Below are 22,178 nucleotides of genomic sequence, written 5' to 3' on the forward strand. Positions count from 1 at the left end.
CAAAGACCCCCTGGGTTCTAGTTGCAATCTGAGACTGGCAAGTGACCGTGAGTTGGTCTCTCAGGAGCTGGGCAGGGAGAAAGGTTACCAAGTCCAGGCCAGGCTTGTAAACACCCCTGCCATTCCATTCACCTGAGCCAGGAAGAGACACGCTAGGTGCTATTGTTCTTTTCAAAGTTTTAGAAACCACAACATTTGGCATTACATTATTTTATTTTCTTTTTTTAAAATGTAGCAGTTAAAGTCACTCCACATACAGATATCCCTATGCTCCTTGCACATTTTATCCTAGCTACAATCAGGTATTTCAGCTATGAGATGAAGAAAATCATCCCATTTAAATGGCAACATTTCTGTAAAACGGGTTTTTTACTTTTGTGATGGGAAATAAGACTCCCCATCTGTCCCCCCAAACTCCTTCAGTCCAGAGCTCACAACCATGGCCTATACGTGGTAGCCCGGCACAGAGAGGGCCCCCAAACAATAGCAATGGGGTTAAACTTTTGAAACAAGCAACTTCTTTATGGTACAGGGTAAGAATACAGAAGAAAAGCGTCATTTTCCTCTTAGCCCTTTTATTAGTGTGTTTTACCTCCACCCAGGTTACTACGGATCAAGCAGCTATGAATAGTAAAAACCAACTGATTTAAAGTCTCTGAAATGCATGCAACTTAAAATTCCCTACAGCACACAGTCAGTTCCCAGTCTCTAGGTCGGAGCCGAACGCGGCGAGACTAGGGTGCTGGTGGGTTTCCAGCTGAGTCTGTCGTGCTGCTGGGGTTTGGCGTTGCCCCTTCTTTGGTTTCTGGCGGCTGGGGTTCAGTTTTGGGGTCTTCTCTATTTCCAGCATTTTTCTTATTCTTGTCTGCTGCCATCTCTATGATTTCCTGCAACGGCTGATCGGTCTCAAGGTTGCTGGGCTGGAGTTCGTAAACCTGCACTTGACCTGGGACATCTATTGCTTTCTGTTCCAGTTTTTCCAAGATGGTCTGAACCTTCCTGACGCCATCTCTCCGGGCCTGACGGACGTCAGCTCGTCCTTCAGGGTCTACGGAATCCAAGGCCAGCAGCTCTTTGGTCAAATACTCTTCTATCATCAGATACTTTTTGTCTGTCTTCTTGCCTTCAAAGTTGTCTACGGCCTGCTCCAGCCCCTGCACCTTCTCCAGGATGGCTTCTACTTTCAGCACACCTGGGTGTTTTGGGGGTGCCTCAGCTTCTCCTGGTTTGGGGGGTGTGGCTTCAGCAGGGGCAGGGCTGGGGGCTGCTTTCTCTTCTGCAGCCACGTTCTTGGGAGAAGAAGAGGCAGCAGGAGCAGCGGGGCTGGGAGGACAAGGAGCTGGGGCAGAGGGAACCTTCACTTCTACTTTCTCAGCGGGAGGTGGGGGCTTCTGGGAAACAGGCTGAGAATCCACCTCCTTGCGGATCACCTGAATCGGGATGTGTCCAGGAAGGAGTTCAGGTCCAGCTGGGCCTGGCTTGCTTTCTGGTTTGTTTTCAGGTTGGGGAATAGGCGAAGATCCTCGATGGGTCATGGGCTGCTGAGGAGAGGCAAGGACACAGAGATATTTTTAATAACTGGCTGAGAGTCACAGGCTGTTGCTTGTAGCTAGTACCGATTAGAAAGAACTGGGGATTGGCTTTTTAAAAGTTTAACAGTATAAAGGAGATTTTCAAAGTCAACCAACAGCTGTTACAGAGCAAAAATAAGGTATTAATCATGTATGAGGCCAGGCCATTTGTCATGCCTCCATTTACCACCTGAGACTATGGGCCTGTTACCTCTCACTGTAGAGGTGTTCCTTTGGCAGTGAAAAGACCAATCTGATTTTCAAAAATGCCTAAAGCTCACGTGGGCTGCTGGGCTGGTTTAGCTCCAGGCCAAGTCCTGTGACTCGGGTCCTTGGGTGGGGGTGTGGGGTGCAGCCAGGAGTGCTGATTCTACCCGTCCCTCTTCCTGTCCACTGTGGGCACAGTCCTGCTCAGGGTGTGACCTTCCCATCTCCTGCTTCAGAACAGTTACAATTTTTTTTTTTTAAAACCCATGACAGCCTAATGGTTTCTTCCCAGACTGATGCATTTTTTGAGAATAAGTGAGATGCCCAAAATAGTTAACCCTAGAAGCTTTTTTCTTGGGCACAGTGTGCCAGAGCTAACACTAGCCCGGGCTGAGACACTCTTTAATGTGACAATAAGCCACAGCGATATATTCTGAAATGAGCACAGCCAGAACAGAAACATCTGGGCTCTTCTGAGAGTACCATGAGCTTTAGAAATCACATACACTCCAATTCCATCAACTGGGAAGTAAGAGTGGGACAACATTATTTTTTAAAGTCCTCTCAATTCCAATTATAAAATTCCACTATGTTTGCTAAGGTCGAATCCTTGCAAGTCTCCAAAAAGGGCTCTTTGAACAAGCTATAAAAGGGAGGTCAAACAAAGATAAGGAGGTGAAAATAGGAGTAAATATTGTTCAGTGCTCATGGGAAATACATGGGAGAGACATGCACTGCTCTGCAAGTAGGCACTCAGGACTCCTGAGCTCTGGTGAGGGCCTGGGGGTCACTTAGCTAGTTGAACCCAGCAACCCCCATCTCATCAGATGTCTTTTGCCAACTCAGATGTCCTCAACTTTGGCCCTTAAGCACTCACGCGAGGGCCACAAGCCCCCTCCTTGGATCTCACAGCAAAGGTTGAGTAAGAAGTGACTTGAGACACACTTCAGAGGGGAAGCCCTCCAGCTGTATTCTTCAAAAATGTCAAGGTCATGGAAGCAAAGATAGGCCGAGGAACTGTTCCAGACTGAAGGAGATGAAAGACACGACCTCTCAGCGTCGTGCTCACGCGCCTGGACGGGACCTCAGGGAGGGGGGAGACGCTGTACAAACTTGGAAGTGGTCTCTGTACCAGGTAACAGCACTGGGAGGATGTAGATTTCCTGTATCTAATCAGGATTAGGAATGAGAATGCCTGTTTCTTGGGAATATATTTGCTGAAGTAACTAGGGGATAAGAGGGCATGATATCTACAACTCTATCTCAGTTATATAAACCATTTAGAGAGTGAAGAAATGACAAAGCACATGCAGCAACATGGTAACAACAGTGAAAAGGGCACACTGGTGTCTCTGTACAAGACTTGTAATGTCTGTAAGGTTGAAATTATTTACAAATAAAAAAAGCTCAAAAAAAGTGGTGCTTTGTTACAGGGTGCTGGACAGGATCACCAGTTACAGTGAAAAGACACCCACACTGTTTACAGGAGGTCTTCCTTCCAAAAACTGTGCCAGCCAGAGGCGGCTCAAGGCTGCTGCCTGCTCTGTCACTAAGGAAGCTACAAGTTGCTGAAATCAGAAGACCCCTCCCCCTCCAGGATGACCCCCCAAAGTCTCCAAAGAAAGGAGCAGACCAGGCCTGTAACCTTCACCACCCCCGGCAGCTACTCAGCAAGCTACCCGTCCTCCCTGTGGAGGAGGAGGGAGGTGTGAGCCAGGGCCGGCGTGCCAAGCTGGGAGCTGAGCTGAAGAGATAAGACACACACCTGATAAGGGGGCAAAGCATTAAGTGCTAAACTGAGGAGATTCATAAGAGGCGCCGGGGGAGGAAGAGGAGCAGGCTTCATGGAGGAGGTGACAGGCTGGTGCCTTTGAGGATGGGGGAGCTTGGGTTGTGAAGGCATTTCTGGGGGTGGATTGAGCATGAGCAAAGGCACAGCACGAGGAATGGGCAGCACGGGGGTGCACAGTGCAATGGGGGTAACAGTGAGGAAGGACACAAGCAGCTGGAAGGCTGGGGTCGAGGCTGAGCTGTGTGGAAGAGTATGTGAGCCTTGAAAGGGCATGGGGGGCACTAAGGAACCTGCACCCCAGGTGTGTGATGCTAACTAAGTTCTACCCACAGTTTCCCACCAGGGTGGCTGGAAGTGTAAGGAAGTTGCAACAAACTATGAGCAAAAGCTGCAGAGAGGGCCTGCTGAGCGTCTGTACCCTTGTCCTGCAGCTCTGCTGCTGACCAGCCATTTCTGGGCTCCCCCGTTCTCCCAATTTCACGTGTGTGAACTAGTTAGGGCTGGCGGGGTCCCAGGGCACCTGCACAGAGCTCTCCGCCCCCCCAGAGTCGCTGCCGTGGCCAGGCAGGACCCCAACTCCCATACCTGAGGCCTGTCCACCACGGTGTGCACGCGGAGGGGCGACGGCGGGGGCACGGGCGTGGTGCTTCTGGCCGGAGAGCCCTCTCGGCTGGACGCGCCCCGGGCGGGCGGGCGGAACGGCGATGCGGCCCGCAGGGGTCGGGGGTCCCAGTCGTCCCCCTGGATCTTGTGGTACACGGGCTGGTGGGTCTGGTAGTCACCCTGCTGGGCCGGGTAGTGGGTCTTCTGGGCTTGGTGGAAGGAGGGCTGGGCGGCCGGCCGGGTGACGTTCTGCTCGTGGATCACAGGGATGGGGATGTAGCCCCGGGGGAGCTGGTGACTGCCCAGGCTGCTCCTGCCGGAGGAGGGCAGGCTGGCCGAGGAGGACGAGGACGAGCAGTCGGAGGCGGCTGGAGACTGGGATCGCTGCAAGACACAAAGGGTGGAGGAGGCCGGCCCCATGAATGACCCCGAGCCTTGGCACTATGACCTCGATCCTGTGTGCAGCTCAGGGTCACACCTCTCAGTGGGCCTCCTGTCAACCTTTCCATTTTCAAAATGTGGGGTGAAGCCTGGGAGCTCTGGCGTCCAAGAGGCCTGGGTTCCAATTCTTAATAGCTCAACAGCTTTCAGAGTCTCAGGTACAACACAGAAGAGCAGCCCTTCTGTTCCCGTGCCCAGGCCAGCCTGAAGATGCAGTGACAGCCCCTGGAGGTGTGCATGAGCTCAAGGGCCACGCACAGAAGGGACTCCATCCACTGGTGGGACTGCTGGTGACTTCCCTTCCTCTTTCCTCAGTCCTGTCCCAGCTCATTGGCTGGGCACTGGGAGCTGGGTGGGTCCCCGTGTGTGGCCCAGACAGGCCAGGCCCCTTTCCCTGCCACATCACCTTCTATTCACCAGGGAAATCAGGAGGGAAGGGTGTTTCCCCAGCTGGCTTCCCAGGGTCCTGTTAGCTCAAGATTGTTAAGATTTCTCTCATTAATGCGTCACTTTTGATTTTTGCAATGAGAACATCACCCACATAGGTACTGCTTCCCCAACAAAGGCGAAGAGCCTCCAGTGACCCCACAATGTTGCTGAGTTTTTACCCCCAAAAAAACAGTGGAGCCAAACAGATAGGGGCAGACGATCCCAACTGGGTGCAGAGTGGCATGATACCTGGTGCTCAAAAGCAGTGCCAGAGGACACGGGGCCCGGCCCGCAGACGGGAAAACCAAAAGGGCTACTGTTTGGAATCCCTCGGGGGCACCAGCCTCACCCTCAGCTAAGAAGCAGCTTGAGAACTAGGCCTCAGACACCAGCTTAGTTAGCGTGAGGCTCACCGCCTTCTCAGGAAGCAGCTGCTGTCCTGCCTCCTTACTGTGGAGGCCTACCTGGGAGGGCAGGGAGGCTGTCTCATTTTCATATCAACACAGCTCCGAGCAGTTCTCCCACCACCTGCGTGCTTCTGACACATAAAGCCTGGTGGGACGGCGGACACTGACCGGGAGCCGGAAGGCCAGGCCTCTAGTTCCAGCCGCACCACTTGCTTTTTATGCATTTGCACCCAATTCCGTAACAACAAAAATAAGCCACGGGATCCCTGCAGCCCACCTGAAAAACACTCCTGTGACAGGCCGGGGCACCATGCAGGGACAACGTCAGCCGTCTTTGCTGAGTGACCTCGATGCAGCAGGCCAGGCCCAGATGCCCTGTGTTTATCAGGTGCCTGGCCCTGGGCACTGGCATCAGGGTCTGGGAACAGCCGAGGACGTGGCACGGCTTCCTGGTGGCACCCCACCGGCATGGGCAGGACCTCGCCTTACCTCAGGTCCGTGGGAGGCCGGGGGCTGGGCTGCTGCAGCTGCAGCTGCAGCTGCTGCCGCGGCCTGCCCACACTGTTTATCTGGCTGGGTGGCTTCCGCCACACCCCGCAGAGGGGACTGGGACCTCTGAGGAGCCGCGGTGGCCGCCTCGGTTCGGAATCGCTGCGTCCCAGCCAGGGGAGAGGCGTGGAAAGGATGTCGGCCCTCGGCGCCCTCGTGGAGCACAGGAATGGGGATGTAGCCTGGTCGGAGCTGGGGGTACACCGCCTGGCCTTCTCTAGTGGACAGCAGCCTGGGGCCTTCCCGAGAAGGGCCATTTGTAGAGGATGGCGTTTCCTAGAGCCGAAAGGAAAACACAGGCAGGTTAGAATCCAGGCAGGATGGCTGAGCACAGGGAGCGCGGCTGCTCCAGGCACCTGCTTCTGCCAGACACCCCCTCCCTTCAGAGGTTTCAGTTTGGCCAGCATTTTAAGAATTAGGAGCATCAAGAAAGGGGCCAAGATACTTGCTGAGCACAAGAGAAGCCCCAATTTCCTGAACTGGTGAGACAGGCCCCTGGGCGCTAACAGCAGCGGTCTGTGCAGGAGCTCACAGCCCACCACTGTCTCCCCGGTCAGAGGAAGATGCAATTCCTCACACCAGGGACAGCCAGCTCCCCAGCTTCCAGGAGGCCCTCACACTGCCTAAGGAGATTGTGCCGTGCTGGACCAGAACCCAGGCCACAGTTCGGAAAGTTCTGCAGAGAAGGGGCAGTCAGCAGGGGCTGCCTCCTCGGGAGTAATTTCAGAACAAGCAGCAAGAAAGGGAGAGACACAAGCAGGGAAGCAGAAACAGCACAGGAGGAGAACAAAACCGGGATTAATTATGTGGCTCTTAAAACGCAGCCAAGCCTGCTGGGCAGGCCGGGGTCCCTCTCCAGCTCTCACGCAGTACTCCCTTCGGCGGCCTGGCTATTTTGGGACCCCTGAGAAGGCCAAGTTCCAGCTGCACCGCAGAAAGAGCTCTTGTTTCAGACAACAAGGCCGGCGCTCACCGGGCGATGTCACTGCTCCCCAGGAGAGGCTGGCAACCCGTGTCGGGACCCCCGCGGCTCCGGGGCTTATCTCCTGAGGACTAGTGAGTCCTTTTACAGAGCAGGGGGCTATGGGTTTGTGCCATTGGCCCATATCCAGTTAGGGGAACTATTACGGAGAGCCTCAGTTAAGGAGGCAGCTCTCCGCACACAAACGCCGAGGCTGAGATCTAGGAGCGGGCAGTGTGCACCGCCACGGCCGCAGCCCTGGCCACCAGCAGGGAATGCCGAGGGCTGATTCGTGTTTGGAGCTCTGGAGTTCACTTCTGTGTTTGTGTGCAGGCATGTGCACCAAGAGGCTGAGCCCAGAATTTAGCCCTTTCAGAACCACAGGCAGCTTCCCTCCTGCTGAGACCCTGCCCGAGGGCCTCCACCCCCGGGAAAGGCCAGGGTGACACCGTGTCCTTGTGGACACCAGCAGACCGGCACTCTCAGATTAGACTGCCACGTGCTCAGGCCGCGGCATTATTTTTGCCTGCTTAACTCCCGGGGCACCTAAGAGCAGGGGGAGGGTCCAGGCTTCACAGTCAGATCTGAAATGCTGCCGTGAAACAGGCATCAAAAGGACGGCAGCTCGGGGTGCTGCAGAAACCAGGCAGGTCCTTCCAACCACACGCTGGCACCCTTCCTTCCAGCCCCAAGAGGGGCCTGGACAAGTCCTGGGACCCTTCTCTGCTGGTCACCTCAGGGCACTGTTCCTCTCCACCCAGGCACCCCAGGAGCTGAGCTGTGAGCCAGCCTCCACTGACTACCTCCTGCTGAGTGTCCTGCTACCAAGTGTTAGGGGGAAAAGGATGTCCCAAAGCTATTTCCATACAGGCTTTGTGGACTCCACCCCCACCCCAGGTCAAAGCCAAAGACACTGGGAACTCCAAATCCCATCCCCACCAAAGGGAAGGTGGCTGGGACCTGAGGGTGGGGTTAAGCAGCCAAGTGAGTATAAAGACAGACACGTGGGCTTTGGGGGCACCCATTTTGGGCTCTCCACCAGCTCGCAGCGTGCGGCCAGCTCTGAAAGTGACTTTGGGTTTCCAGGTCGGCGGATCGGGTAGGACGCATCAAAGACTTTATTTCCCTATTTTCTCCCATAGTTGTACATTTTCCTTATTTCCTTTCCTCTTGTAAATAAACCTTTTATTAACCTTTTTGTGTGTGTCTGTAGCAGAGTATTCATAAGTCCCTTTAAAGCACGTGGGTGAGGACCCACAGCCAGGAACCCGTTTAATATCGGGGTTGCTTTATAACATAAGCACCTGGGGCACCCAACCAGCAAGGCATGATCCCTCCTAGCCAGGGCCTCTGAGGCAGTTTAAGGAAGCATAAAGCAAACAGGAGGCAAACCTACCTGGAAAGCAGGAAGCCCTGCAGATGGGGGAATGCACAGGCTCCCCTAGACAGGATCCAGGTTTATTCTGATCTGGGGTAATTCTCTCAACCATGGTGAGCCTCAATTCCCTTCCCAAGGCAACACCCACCGGGCAGGACTGCTGTGGGGTCACTGGGAGCCACCCCAGGAGGCTGGCAGGAGGCACACAGCACCCGATTCTCCTCCCCCAACAGGCACACAGTCTGCTACTTAGACCCCCCCAGATGTCAACGGAATCAAGACTAAAGGACTAACTGATGGTGACAGGAGTCAGATGGAGGTGGCCCCCGAAGGAAGGGGTGGAGACTGGGAGGGTCTTCAAAGACCCTGCTGAGGGGGTGGCAAACGGGCAGGTCTCCCTGAACAAATCTATGGAACTACATACCTCCTGGGAGCCCCCACACTGCCGATCCCCTACCACGTTCCACCCACATTATCCAGGTTTAACAGGCGAGGGTCGCAGGCCCCACGATTCAGCCTAGACGTCCTAGGGGCCTGGCTGAGGCCTGGCTCCTCCCAGGATAGCCCACCAACAGCTGGGCAGCGATGCAGCTCACTGGAGTTTGCACCTCCATTAAAAGAGAAGAAAAGGGAAGAAAAGGGAAGGAGACAAGGGGAAGGAGGAAGAGGATTCGCTCTGCACTTCCTGGGAGACAACCTCCAGAAGTCAGTTTAGGACCTGGGTCTTAAATGGCTTAGGATCAGCAGGGGAAACCTCGGCTCACTGCAGGGAAGGTGGGGTCAGGGGCAGTGAGAGGGGGTGGGGCAGGTGCCACAGGGAAAGATAAGGCTGGAGGCCCAGAGGGTGGAGCAGCAAGGGAGGCCCCATTCGCTGCCCTGAGAGCTGCTGACTCCAGATGCCGCAGCAGGACAGGAGGGCAGAAAGGACACGCCAGGAAATGAGGTGAAGAAGTCAGGGCAGAGAAACAAGTGTGGGCAAAGCAGGGCTGAGGGCCTGGGCAGGAAGAGAGTCCCAGCAGGAAGACAAGGAATGGAGGGGCTGCCTGCATGAGGGAAGCCTGCGTGCTGCCCCAGGCGTGAGGGCTGAGCAGCTTGGGGTTGACCAAGAAAGGGTGTGCCCAGCGGCACAGACTAGAAGGCGTGTGCGTGTGTGAGAACGATGGTCCCGAGGCTGCTGTTCCTCCAGCCCTCAACTTTCTGTGAGTTAAGCCTCATGTAATAAAAACCCACATCTTTTCAGAAGTTTCCATGAGAAGGCAGGCTCCCCAGCTTCCACCTTGGTGGGGATTTGTTTTTTCTAAACAAATCCCTGTGGGCCTCCCTGGTGGCACAAGGGGTTAATAAGCACACCACTAGGAAGCTGTTCGCAGCCTCTGTAGCACCAGTAAGTTCCCCAGCCAGGGAGCTACCCACATGGCGCAGCAGACCTCTCCTGTCTCCCCGCTGCTCCCCTCAGCAGTGTGTTCCAGTACATCCGCCTGTTCTGCTCCCCACTCTGTCTCTGATGAATCCTCTCACCGGCCCCCTGCACCTCTGGCCTGTACCCCAGTTCTTATATGCATAAATAAATCTTTAAAAAAAAAACAACACTGCATTAGACAGTAAGTTAAAAAAAAAAAAAACCCACATCAACTTTACAGGCTAGAAAAGCAAACATTTCTACCCGACTCATCAAATCACAAGTGAAACACCCCCCTTCGCCCCAGAAGGTCACCCAGGGAATACCAGCCTCACACCTTCATGATTTGACTCTCATTAGTCCTGCCCATGGCAAAGCCCAGTGTTAAAAGGCACTGCCCGAAAGATTCAACTTGTCCTTGGCCTCTTCCATGGTGTTCCTATTACAGACTAGTTTTCTAAAGGTAAATTTCAAATGAAAAAAAATAAAAGAAATACCGGTACAGTGTTTATGTCCTCCGAGATCAGGCCTTTTCAGTCCCATGAGGTGTCTAAGTTCAAGCACAGGTTCAGGAAGAATCTCCTGGCCACAACAGCACCTTCCGGTGGACTCTACCTGTCCCCCTCTGACTCCACTGGAGGCGGGATTCTGGGGAGTTGCTATTGAGTGGTCACAGGGACCAAGCAAGGCCTGGTGCCTCCTCACTGCCTGCCTGCAGCTTCCCAAGGGTGCTGATGGCGTTCTAGGCTCCTGTCCCCCAGCTCAGCTTGTCACCCTTCTCCCTGGGTAGAGAAGCCAGGCCGGCGCACAAGCTCATCAGATCCATCAGCAAATAAGAGGCGCCTCGGGCCTGCACTGCTGACCTCACTGCACTTATTTGTAAAATGGATTAGTTGATTCTCCATTCCTTGTGCAAGGATTAAAATCCCCCCCCAGGTGTGTCTCAGTGCCCCAGGGCACTAAACCACTCCATGGGATAAAAACCAGGAAAATTTACTCCAGAAGCTGAAACCTGCCTTCTGAAGTACCAGATATTATTACCAGAGAAGCCTGCGGTCAGGTCTGGGCCTGGGTGACCCTTGAGCTTAAGGCTGAACTTCACCCCAGCAGCGTGGGCAGGCAGGGAGAGGCAGGTGGAAGGAGATTGTCCTATACTCTGGGGTCTGTCCCTAAACATGTGCCCCACAGGCGGCTCACATTCCTTTTCTGGGCCTGTTTCCTCAGCAGCAAAATGGCAGGGGGAAGGGATGGTGTGGGGGACAGGGGAGAAGAAATGTTCTGGGAAGCAGTGGTCCTCCAGCTCCGGGGGCCAGGCGTGCAGGGAAGGCAGAGGGCGCCACCAGCCAGCCCCAGAAAGTCCACTTCAGCAGGTATGTGGTGAGACCCAGCAGGACTGCACCGCACCCGGGAACTGACCGCGTCAGGGTCCTCCTGGCTCTCCCCTTTGCGGTGACCTCTGATTTCCATCTACCTAAAACTCAAAACCCAGGAAAAGTTGATGCCTAAAAGTCAAAAGTGACCACGCTAGCTGCTCTCGGTTAACTATCAGAACCCTCTGGAACTCAAGGTGGCCCCCAGAGTTTCAGGGCCCAAATGAAGAGGTGGCAGCCCCTGCAGAGATCCCAGAAGGACTCTTCCTGTGTCATAAAAGCAGGTGGGAACAAGAGTCCTCCAGCACCCGCAGGGTGCCAACCTCCGCACTGGGGTTGCTTCAACCCATCCACATCCATGCCCTGTACACTGTGTGGCCTCTAGACCCTAGAAATGCCCCTCAGGACTCCCCAGCCCACAGCCCCATGGCACAGCACTCTTAACCAAGTGGGCTCAGCACCTCCAACAGCTGCCTTCGCAGTGGTCTGATTCGAGAGCAACTGGCAACAATAGCCACCGAGGGCCACCCGAAGCCCTGGAGGCTTAAGTGGGACACGGAGCCGATTATCTGGGTTTTTAGGCCACAACAGCCAGGCACTGGTTCAGTGTTGACTTTTACTGATTATATCTAAAACAAAGAAAAAAAGATGAGGAATCCTGGAACTCCCCATGTATCTAGGACTTGGCTCAAAATTAACTGGTTTGGGACACCTTTTTCAGGCTGCAAACAAAAGGAAAACTTCCTTCTATAGTGCAAATCCCAAGTTGAGCTTCAACCTCCTACCCAACTTTCCACTTGGTCCGGTGGCCGTAGATGTGACTCAAGTATGGTTCCAATTTGATATATAAAATGGCCATTCGCATTCCCACAGCCAAACTTGGAATTGCTTCCGTTTCCACTGGAGTGTGATAAGGGGTCGGAACCACCGCGCCGGCGCTGTGCGGGGCACGGAGCAGACACAGGCCGATTGTGAATAACAGGCGGGGTCCACATCCACCAAAGTCCACTTACAACACTTCTGGTCAGACCAGTCTGTGCCAACCACAAACTCTAAGCAATCCCAGGTGACTGGACGCTCACCTGATACTCTATCCCCGGATTAATGAGATGCAAGGCCCAATGTGCCTCTTCGGGGGGAGCTTGTTTTTGGAAGAGGAAACTCAACATTGCTTCTGTGTCCAACAAAAGGCCAGACCAGCACGAGCCCTGGCCTTTGAGCTGCCATCTAGGGCTCCTGGCTAGTAAGACTCAGTTTCCCCAGCTGTACAAATCCCATACCCGGACCTCCCTGGTGACAAAGGGGTGAAAGACAGCGCTATCAAGCTATCGCCAGCAGCACCACGCAGCAGACCTCTCCTGCCTCACCGCTGCTCCCCTCAGCAGTGTATTTCAGTAGACCCTCCTGCCTCCCTACTCTCTCTGGTGAATCCTCTCACCCCCTGCACCTCTGGCTTACACCCCAGTTCTTGTATGCATAAATAAATAAATCTTTAAAAAAAAAAATCCCATACCTCCAAGGGATCTTTGCAAGATCTAAGTGAAATAAGGCAGGAGGAAGTCACCAGAAAACTCTTTCTCCATAAGAACAGTCCATGCTCCTATATAATCACCCTCCCTCATTCCACAAAGAGTTATGATGGACCTGGTTTTTCTTGAGCAGCAGTTGACGTGGCCTGTGGTTTACAAAGGCTGGCTCCTTGATGGTCTCATCATGCTCAGTCAGAACTCTCACCTGGTAGAGTTAGAAACCCCTTTATCTGAGAACCTTAAGAGCACAACTTAGCTAAGATGCCATTTTCTCTGAGAACTGTAGCTGAAATTTCATAACCTGGAATTAAACACAGTCAGAACCAACTCCAGGTCCTCTACACGCCTCTCGTCCACAGGCCCCAATCCTGCCTGCACTCCGGGCAAACTCAGGGCTGAGCATCAAAGCCCAATCTGCAGAGACTGCTCCTGGCACACATGCCCCTGGGAGCTGGTGAGGAAAGCCAAGTCTAGCAGGGGTAGGAGTATCCCCCGGGAGCATCATCTGCTGGTGCCTCCCCAGCATCCTACCACCAGCGAGTCTCTGGGCGCTGCTCCCCTGCCGGCAGGAGAGCTGGAGGCTTGGTCAGCACGCAGCCTCCCCAGTGTCCCACCCACCCTTGCAGCCCCCTCAAGGATCCGTGGGGCAGATGTGACCACGGTCACAAGGGAAGTTACTGCAGAACCAGGCCCAGAACCTGGGGAATTACCGACTACCTACTTCCCTCCACTTCAGAAAAATGTAGCAGCACCTGTTTTAATCAATGGATGGAAATCACAGTGGAAAAGTACCTGCAATTTGCAAAGCAGGAAGCAAACTGTCTGAACTGAGACGGAGACCTCCTCAGGGTACAATTCATGGTTTCTCAAGGACTTGCCTCGTGCTCCAGGGGAGCACTGGTCTGTCCCCAGCCTCTGCCCACTAGACACCAGCCACGGGGGTCTTTCCTGGTATCAGGGTTGCAGCGCTTTGTCAGACAGGCATTCTCTACAAAGCACAATTTCCCCCCAAGAAAGAAATCTCCATCCACTACCTGCAGCCTGAGCAAGAGCAGACCTTCTCGGACCAGTGTGGGGACCTCGAGGGGGAGTCCTGGGGGGGGCAGCTTTTCAAAACATCCCTGCCCCAACCACCACACGGGCAGGGGGGTATGGCAATGAGAAGACCCCTCCCTCTCCTTCCACCTGCACTCAGAACTGGGTCCAAAGCAGCAGTAGCAACAGCTGGCCCTGACTTAGCTGTCTGTTCCTGCCAGCACAGTCCCACATCCGCACAGGGGCGCCAGTGGAGACGCCTCCCTAGGAGTCAGAGCGTAGGGTAAACAGTGCAGGAGCAACACCCCAGGCCTGTTTTCAGGGGAGGGCAGGTTGGGGGTGGGGAAGTCTACGGGCTGATGGGGCTGTGGGCTGCATGTCTGGTGGAGGCTGCAGAAGGCCCAAGAGCTTTCATCGACCTCCTGGCTTGAGTTCCTGCCCGATGCCTACAGGCCCCCGGCGGTGGGAGTCAAAGGAGAGCAAGGCAGTGGGAAGTGGCACAAGGCAGGCGGGAGAGGAGGCCTTGCTTCTGAGAAACAAGACTTCAGGCCTATCTGCTTGCAGACACACCCATGACCAAGAACGGCCTTCTGTGGGGAAAGCCAAGTGTCTACCTGTCAGTCCTACTTGTGGGTGGAGGCACAGGCGTTTCCATGGATAGCGTGCTCATGAGTGTGATCACACCCTGACTCAACATTTCCCACAGTCCTGGGCCCCCACAGCCCTGCGCCCCCATAGCCCTGGGCCCCCTGATGCCTAAAAGTCCAAAGTGACTTACTGTAGTTGCTCTCAGTTAACTATTAGAATTCTCTGGAACTCAAGGTGGCCCCCAGAGTTTCGGGTCCCAAATAAAGAGGCGGCAGCCCCTGCAGGGATCCCAGAAGGACTCTTCCTGTGTCATAAAAGCAGGTGGGAACAAGAGTTCCCACAGCCCTGCTGGACAGGTACTTGCTATGCTCATTTTACAAAAGGGGAGACTGAGGCGCACGAGGGCGGGCTGTTTATCTGAGATCACTAGACTCCAAGGATCTGTTACCTCTCACTATTCCTGCCACCTGTGCACTGTGTGACAAGTGTCTGCGGTAATGTTCTCAAGCCATCTTCCTGGGGTAAAAGGCTGAAGGAAGAGAAGCACTTCATTTTGCCCGGTCAAGCTGGGCTGAGGCGCAAACCTGGAACATTCAGTTCGAGCGTGCTCCGTGTCAGGGAGCCATTGCTCCCTGCTGAGTCATTGCCTGGCCAAGGCTGGCAGGGAGAGTAAGGGCAGCAGCCAGTTCTGAGTCACCACAGCCCCGGGCCTCTGCACGCGCCCAGCTTGGGGCTTCTGGGGGGAGAAGACCCAGATCCACCTGCAGGAGAGCCGGAGAGCGGGTCTCTGCTCCAGCGTGCCCTGGGGTAGGACTACCTGCAGGAGTCAAAGAGCGAGGGCAGCCTTGCCCTCTGCACCCCCGTGCTGACCTGCCCTGCAGTTCCAGCATGTAAACTGTTCACTCATTCGCTGTCCTAAGCCCACCAAAATAACTGAAAAAATAAAAAGCCCACCTTCAGCTCTACTTTAATGAATACTAAGGAAGTGATTTTGAAAGTGGAAATGTTTGCTCCCCAACAGAATGGCAAGGCATTTCCTGAAGGAGGCTCATCTCCTCTTACTGGGGACTCGGCGCTGTGCTGGGGGCACCAGGGCAGCCGAGCCACTTCCAGGCACTTGATGTCAGCAGCGAGCAATCAGCAATTCTGGGCTTTTCTGAATTGACAGTGAGTAAGAAGCAGTCTGAGCCGACTGCCAGCCACATGGGGAAAAAAATGACGGGAGACTTGGTTCGCAGCGCCCCAGGCAGCTCGCTGAGCAGCTGTGGATTAGCGTGTCTGCCGCCAGCAGCTCCCAGTGCGCAGCAGGCCCGCTCCAAGATGCTGTGTCACTGCTGGGGACACAAAAGAGCTTCTCTAAATCCAGCAGGATGAACCGACAGAATCAACACCCACGTCCTCGGTGGAGAAAAGGCCATTCAGAAATTCAAGAAAAAAAGAAGCAGGCCTCTGGAGGTGTGTGCAGTCGGGGGCCACACTGCAGCGTGGGGACCCCGCAGAGGGACACCAGCCACACACAGGGGGTCTACACACCCTTTAACCAGCCTGCCCTCACTGGAGCCCGGGCCCACATTTTACTCTTCTCCACACCAAATCACTGGATTCTTACTGGGCCTGAGGCCCTGCCAGTCACTGCAAGGGTGAAAGATGAGACAGTCAAAGGCTCAGCCCAGAGGGACGTGACCCCAAGGCAAGGCAGCCAAACGGCACCTTCCACCTTCGGGAAGGAAGACTCCAGTTGGAGCCTCGTGGAGTGCAGAGCAGGGCCAGCCTGCTCCCAACCAGACAATGTGGGAAACGCTGTGGAAAAGAGCATCAAAGCAACAACACCGCGCTCTGCGTGGCGTTTGACAGGGAGGTGGTGGCCGGCAGCAGGATTCAGGGATGAATGAGGAGCGAGGACTTGGCCCATCTCCTGGGTTCAGGCAAGAAGCCAGCATTTCTGACCGGCCCGTACAGAGGTGAACTCAAGGCTGTTTATCCCTGGGGCTGTGCCTGGCAAGCACTGGGTAGGAAGGACTTTGGAGAAGCAGCTGGACCCCCAGGGACAAGTCTGTCTCTCCCTCAGGTCCTCCCAGCCCCCCAAGGACCTTCTGTTCTGTCCCAGCCGACAGGTCTCAGGACACCCATGTCCCCTCTCCAAATCTGTTTTCTCACGCATTGGACACACCTAGTAGTTTCTAGCTCAGAGAGCTGTTTGGAGGGTTTGTTGAAGAGAGAAGTTTGTACAGGAACCTTCCAGTGTCTGGCACATGTATATAAATATGTTGACAGACAAAAAGATATTAGGTTTGTTTCTTCCTAAAGAAGCTTTGCCAGCTGCCTGGCTTCCTGAAAAGCTGCCATGGCCCCCAAGGAACTCTTCATGGGAAAACCTACAGACTTCATCACGTCAGGTGCAACGTGAAGGGGGGGTGGGGGGGTGAGGCACTTCCCACGTCCGCAGAAGGAGGGGATCTGGAGTTTAGCTTCAAAAGTCCAGCTGTGAGTCTGAGACCTGGGTGAGCTGGGAGAGAATAGGGGGGTGCAGGTCAGATTCGCTAGCACTGGGGAGCCAGGAAGGGCTGAGGACACCACAGTCAGGTGACAGAAGGTTCTCTGGTCTTCATCAGGATGCAGGGTCTCGGGGTTCCTGACAAGCAAAGCCCTTGTGTAATGCTCCCAGTTTTCCTATGAAAAAGTGCCTTTAATATTCAGGAGCAACATGAAAACAGCGAAAGTCTGAAGGATAAGAGTAGGTTTGGATGATGCTTGGCTTCCTATTTTTGATGATCAACATCGGGTATTTTTAAATGTCAATAGGAAGCACTGAACATGTAGAGTGGTTTATGGAAGTCAACCGTGTGTCATTCCAGAAACAAGGACAGCACTAATCAAGCCTCATGGGTGCTGTGAAGCTCTCTGACTCACCACCAGCTCCCCCGGCCCCCTAAGAGCATCAGACAGCTAAGCCTTCCTGGGTCCTGGCTAACACCAACCACCACCACCGTCCCGTGTACCACGCTGCCCCCATAAAGGACGAATCCACGCTACAAAACAGGGGACAAATCAGCGTGTGCCAAGCCTAGCACAGCCTTCTTGAAAGGGGAAAAGAAAGGTCCTGGGTGAGCTGGACTCCTGCGGCACTGGGCTACCCTCTTTATCCTCCCCAGCAAATCACTGTTCATCAGTCTCGAAGGAATTTGCTGCGCTGACTCCAACTGGCTCGAAATACAGAGGAAAGCATGGCCACTCGCTCACTTCCTGACTGTGCTCTGGCTCCGCTAAGAGGCACAAGAGCTTGCAATCGATCCCCCACGAGCAGAATGAGCTCATCTTGAAGAAAATTCAGGAGGCTCTGCTGAACCTGAAGCAGAATAAATGGGTTTCTCTCCTTCAATCATAACTCAAAGCATTTTCAATTTCCTCTGAAAGGCTGGTCCTGCCTCTCTCTCTCACAGGCCGGAGTGTAATCTGTCAAACGACTATGGTGAGCTTGTGCAGGGGGGGGCAGGGCAGCCAGGGAGGAAACACTCCGGCTCACTTCTTCCTGGAGAACAGGAGGCTCTTACCGCTTCCCCACACCCATCCTGCCAGTCTCCATCCCTTCCCACGCCCACCCGCTTCATTCACACCCCAGAAGCCAGTTTCACCAAGACGGAAAATGTAGGGTCAGGTGCTAGGCAGGTGCTACTTGAGGGGTTCCAGGGCCCACGTATAGCAAACACGGAGTCACAGCTCCCCCACCGTCCATCAGTGGCTCCCAGATATCACTCTGGTAGAAGCAGAATCATCAGGGAAGCTTTTTTGACTTACAGATTTCTGCGTCCCACTCTGAGCAAACAGATTCAACATGGGGGGCTGTGGGGGTGGTGGCGTAGGGGTGATTCGACCAGCAATCTGTGCCCCTGAAAGTCTTTGTTGGAGCCTGCCAGGCTTAGGACTCAATCTCCTCCTACAAGGAGGGTCTCCTAGTCCCAGGGAGGTTGGTGAGGGAGCAGCCAGTGCCCTGCTCCTACCTGACCTGTTTATCCCGTAAGGAGAGCAGGGGGAGCGGCTGCCTGGGCACTGTGCATCTCCCGACTCCAAGGAGAACACCAGCCTCCCTGCCAGGGAAGGGGCCAAGACTGGTATGAACTTGCCAGGAGATTAACGGGAAACCCAAGTGCGCAAAGAATTGGACCACAGGGAGACTGCAGAGGGGGAGGCTCCACTGCTCAGAGCGGAGCTGGATAAAGTCCAATGTTCTGCCTCTGCCAGCCCCCCCTTTGCAACCAGGGGCCAGACACTTGCTTTCACTCGCCCCACCCCCACCCCCTCACCCAGAAATGGAGAGGGTCACTCCAACACTTCAGGGGCTCTGGGAGGATCGCCTGTGAGTGCCAGACTATAAAACAAAACACAAAGTTCTGCTGTTTTTCTTCTTTCCGCAAAAGTCCTTTTCCTTTAGTAACACGGTCAGACTGTAACACCCAAAAGCTGTCTTCCTGCAACCCCCACCCCGCCCTCGAAGGGGCTTCTGCTGTTTTCTATGCTCAACAAATAGCTTTGCAATGACTGAGGGCACCTCCTCTCTAAGGTGAGGATGCTCTGAGGATCCTCGTAGCTCAGCTCTCCCCAAATCGCCCTTTGTTTTACACCAGGGTCTTTTTTCATTACGGATTAAGAAAAGGATTTCTAACATAAAATAGTACTGAGGGATTTTCCGTTGTCTTAAGTCTGGAGCAGATAGAATTTAAAGAAGCGAAAGTGAATTAGTCACCCTGATGTTCTGTGGCTATCAAAGCACTGAAGCCAGCCCAGAGAGCAATGAGCTGCACGTCAGTCCTCTTAAGTTCTGGTGCCAGGCCAACCAGCTTCGAGTAGTTAATTTGGTAAAGAGAACTCATTTCTTCAGCTGATGACATCCAGTGACCGCCATCCAAGCAGTCCCAGCACAGAGGTCAGCCACCCAATGCTGGGAGGACACAAAAATAACCCAGTATGCCAGTCTGCATACTTCTCCGTTTCATAAAAATCCAAGCCCCTCTCCCTTCTACTGAGCCATGCACTGCCTCTTAACGGGCCTTTCGGCTGCAGTTCAATCTGGGCTTCAGTATCAGCTGAGTGACCTTTGGAAACACTCTTGAGCTTTCTTTACCAGGAAAATACAGAGGCTGATCTAGAAGATCTCGAAGGGCCTTTCAAACTTCTGTTAAATCTTCAAATCAATTTTTCCAGCATCAGACTTCTGATTGGGTAGCCAGAATTTCTATTTACTGAGAGCAATTATAGGAGTAACTCAACCTGTTTTTTCCCATGAAAAGGTTTACGAAACCATAAGCAGGGCCAAGCCCATTCACAGGATGGGTGCAGGAAGATCTCAACTTGCTGGGTGAGTTTCACATTGAAAACAAAGAGCTGACAACCCGGGTCTTACCCTGCACTCAGGTGGATATGTTCATACTTGAGCTTCACTCACCACAAAGGGTGACAGCAGATAATTTTTTTTAAGCACGCTAACAATCCACATTCATGCAGGCCGCAGGAACCGGACCGTTTGGGGATGAAGATTAGTTTCACCCAATTACTGCCGGAACAGATGTGTAGAAAAGCACATACGTGTGTGTGTGTGTGTGTGTGTGTGCCCATCTCAGATAATTCACATCATGCTCATTTTCACATCAATCACACAGTTTTGAAGAAATGTTAAGTTGCCGAACGTACATCTCACCGTTGGGCACCAAAGTTTCTATATTTTTAAGGAAAAAAAAGTGCACAGAAATGAAGGTGATGATTCAGGTCTTTCTTTGTACAAAGTGTCTTTCATTCTGTGAATTTCTGAATCTTCAAAATAATGTATCAGCTCTTTATGGGTTTTTACTTTTATTTGGCCTGGATAGCATATTACCCTTTCTCTAACTTGATCTTTTTTGCCAAGCTTTTCCTTTTGGAAAAGAAAATTTATAGCAAGTTGCAAGAGTAGTACGAGGACACATTTTTTTTTTTTAAATTAAGAGGATGATTCCATATTTATCTTTCCAAACGAGCGTGCTCCTAAGGGTTCAGGAGTATATCAGGCACACATCTGCTGCGCTCACAAAAGGACTACGACTCAGTTACTTGGGTATTAGAAACAAATCCGAGGTATTTTAATGCCCTAACAAAGAAGGGAACGTATGCCATTACAACATCATTCTCGCTCTGGCCAGGGTGAGGCAACGCGGGGCGCCCGGGCCCTACGAGGAAGGCGCACATCCTCAGCCTGGAGACTGCCCGGGAGAAGAACGTCTTGGTTGAACAAGTCATACTAGGGTTTATTCTTATTGAAAAGTTTCAAAACAACACGGTTTTAATTTGAAATCCGGGCAGGGGGGGGGGGGAAGCCTTTGCTCGGGTTTCCTGAGTCACTGTCCAAGAGGAGAGACCCTCGCCCGGGGCAGGAGCTCACCGGGGCGAACCCCGCGCCCCCCGCGCCAGCCGGGCCCCGGCCTCTGCCCCGGCGCGAGCCCAGCCCGGAGGGCGCCGGACCTCGGCCCAGCGGCGGCGGCGCAGAGGCCTCGCCGGCCTCGGGGGCTGCCCAGGCCGCTCTGTGCGCGCCCGGCCGGCGCCCGCCCTGGGCCTCGGCCCTGCGAACCGGGCCGCGCGGATCGCAGCTCCGGGGCTGCGTTTGGCCCCGGGACGGGCACCCCCCACCCCTCGCTCCCTCCCTCCCGAGCCCCGGCCCCCAAGGGTGCGCAGGGCGACCCGGCTCCGGGCGACCCGGCTCGAGGCACGCGGCGGGGCGCCCGGGGAGCCGGCGCCCGGGGTGTCCGGGCGCCCCGGGGCCCTCGCCGACCTCTGGGCCCCGCGCCCCGGCCCGCGCCCTGGCCGTCGAGCCCGGCTCACCTTGGGGCCCTCGGGGGGCACGCGCGGGTCGTTCCACGTGGTGGTGCGGCTGTTGTGGTCCACGAAGAAGGGCCAGCCGGTCTGCGGGTCGATCTTGATCTCCCAGCCGGGGGGCAGCGGGTCGCGGTCGCCGCTGCCGGACGCCATCGGCACCACCGGGGAGTGGGTGGCTGCGCTCATGCTGGGCCGGGCTGGGCCGGGCTGGGCCGGGCTGGGCGGGTGCGGGCCGGGGCGGGCGCGGGCTCCTCCGGCGGGGCGGGTGCGGGGCTGGGCGGGTGCGGGCCGGGGCGGGCGCGGGCTCCTCCGGCGGGGCGGGTGCGGGCCGTGCGCGCCGCGACGTGTCCCGAGGCCGGCGCCGGGCGCCCTTATGAATTGAGGGAGGGGGTGACGTGGCCCGAAAGGGGTGGAAGTGTCTGGAAATAGCCTCCCCGCTGCCAAGGGGGACGGAGGCGACAAAGGGAGGCAGCAACTGGCCGGCTAGAAACTTCTGGTCCCATCCAGAGAGTTGGCGGCGGCTCGGGTTGGATGCGGAGCTCCGCCCTGAGTCATGGGCTATAATCGGGGCGGGGCGGGGCGGGGCGGGGCCTCGGGGCCGCCCCTCCCCCGCCCCCGCGCCCCCTGCGCCCGCGGGGAGGGGGGCGTCGGCGGGTGCCCGGCGCCCCGGGGAGGGGCGCGCCCGGCGAGGGGCCTGCGGGGCCGGCGAGCCCCGGGGCGTCCTCCGTGCGCCCTAGGCCGGCTTCGGGCTCAGCCGCGCCCCCACTTCTTCCAGCTTGTGGGTGTTCCCGGGCCTGGGAGTCCGCGCCGGGCCGCCGCCGCTCCTGCGTGTAAAAATAAAAGTCATCGTTAGGCATTAAAGCCTTTGGTTTTCGGAGGAAGGAGACTCGCCCATCGCCGCACCCCCCCCCCCCGCCTTGCACCCCATGTAATGAATGGCTCGGGACGAGGACGGCCCTCAGTTTCGTTTTAATCACTCCGGGATTAAGGGCCTTGGGGAGCAGCTCTGGAACTCACCTGCTGTCCTTTAGCAACCCCAGAAAGACTGCGTGCGCCCCTGGGTTTATCCTCGGGAGCCT

The 22,178-nt window shown here is 55.1% G+C and overlaps 1 protein-coding gene across 2 annotated transcripts; it reads right to left on the bottom strand.

Annotated features, from left to right (window-relative positions):
* Positions 1 to 605: 605 nt before the first annotated feature.
* BAG3 (BAG cochaperone 3) lies at positions 606 to 21,285 on the bottom strand (the record flags this gene model as incomplete). Of its 2 annotated transcripts, none has more annotated exons than XM_084245624.1 (4): positions 606 to 1,538; positions 4,156 to 4,557; positions 5,940 to 6,275; positions 21,106 to 21,285. In XM_084245624.1, the coding sequence occupies 4 exons, from the start codon at positions 21,283 to 21,285 to the stop codon at positions 735 to 737; spliced, it is 1,722 nt and encodes a 573-aa protein (XP_084101750.1). In that variant the 3' UTR covers positions 606 to 734. The 2 variants fall into 2 exon arrangements, with proteins under 2 accessions (XP_084101750.1, XP_084101749.1); XM_084245623.1 differs by having other exon boundaries at positions 606 to 1,541.
* Between the last annotated feature and the right edge of the window lie 893 nt (positions 21,286 to 22,178).

Source organism: Talpa europaea (assembly GCF_964194135.1).
Source record: "Talpa europaea genome assembly, chromosome: 10".
NCBI classification, from domain to species: domain Eukaryota; kingdom Metazoa; phylum Chordata; class Mammalia; order Eulipotyphla; family Talpidae; genus Talpa; species Talpa europaea.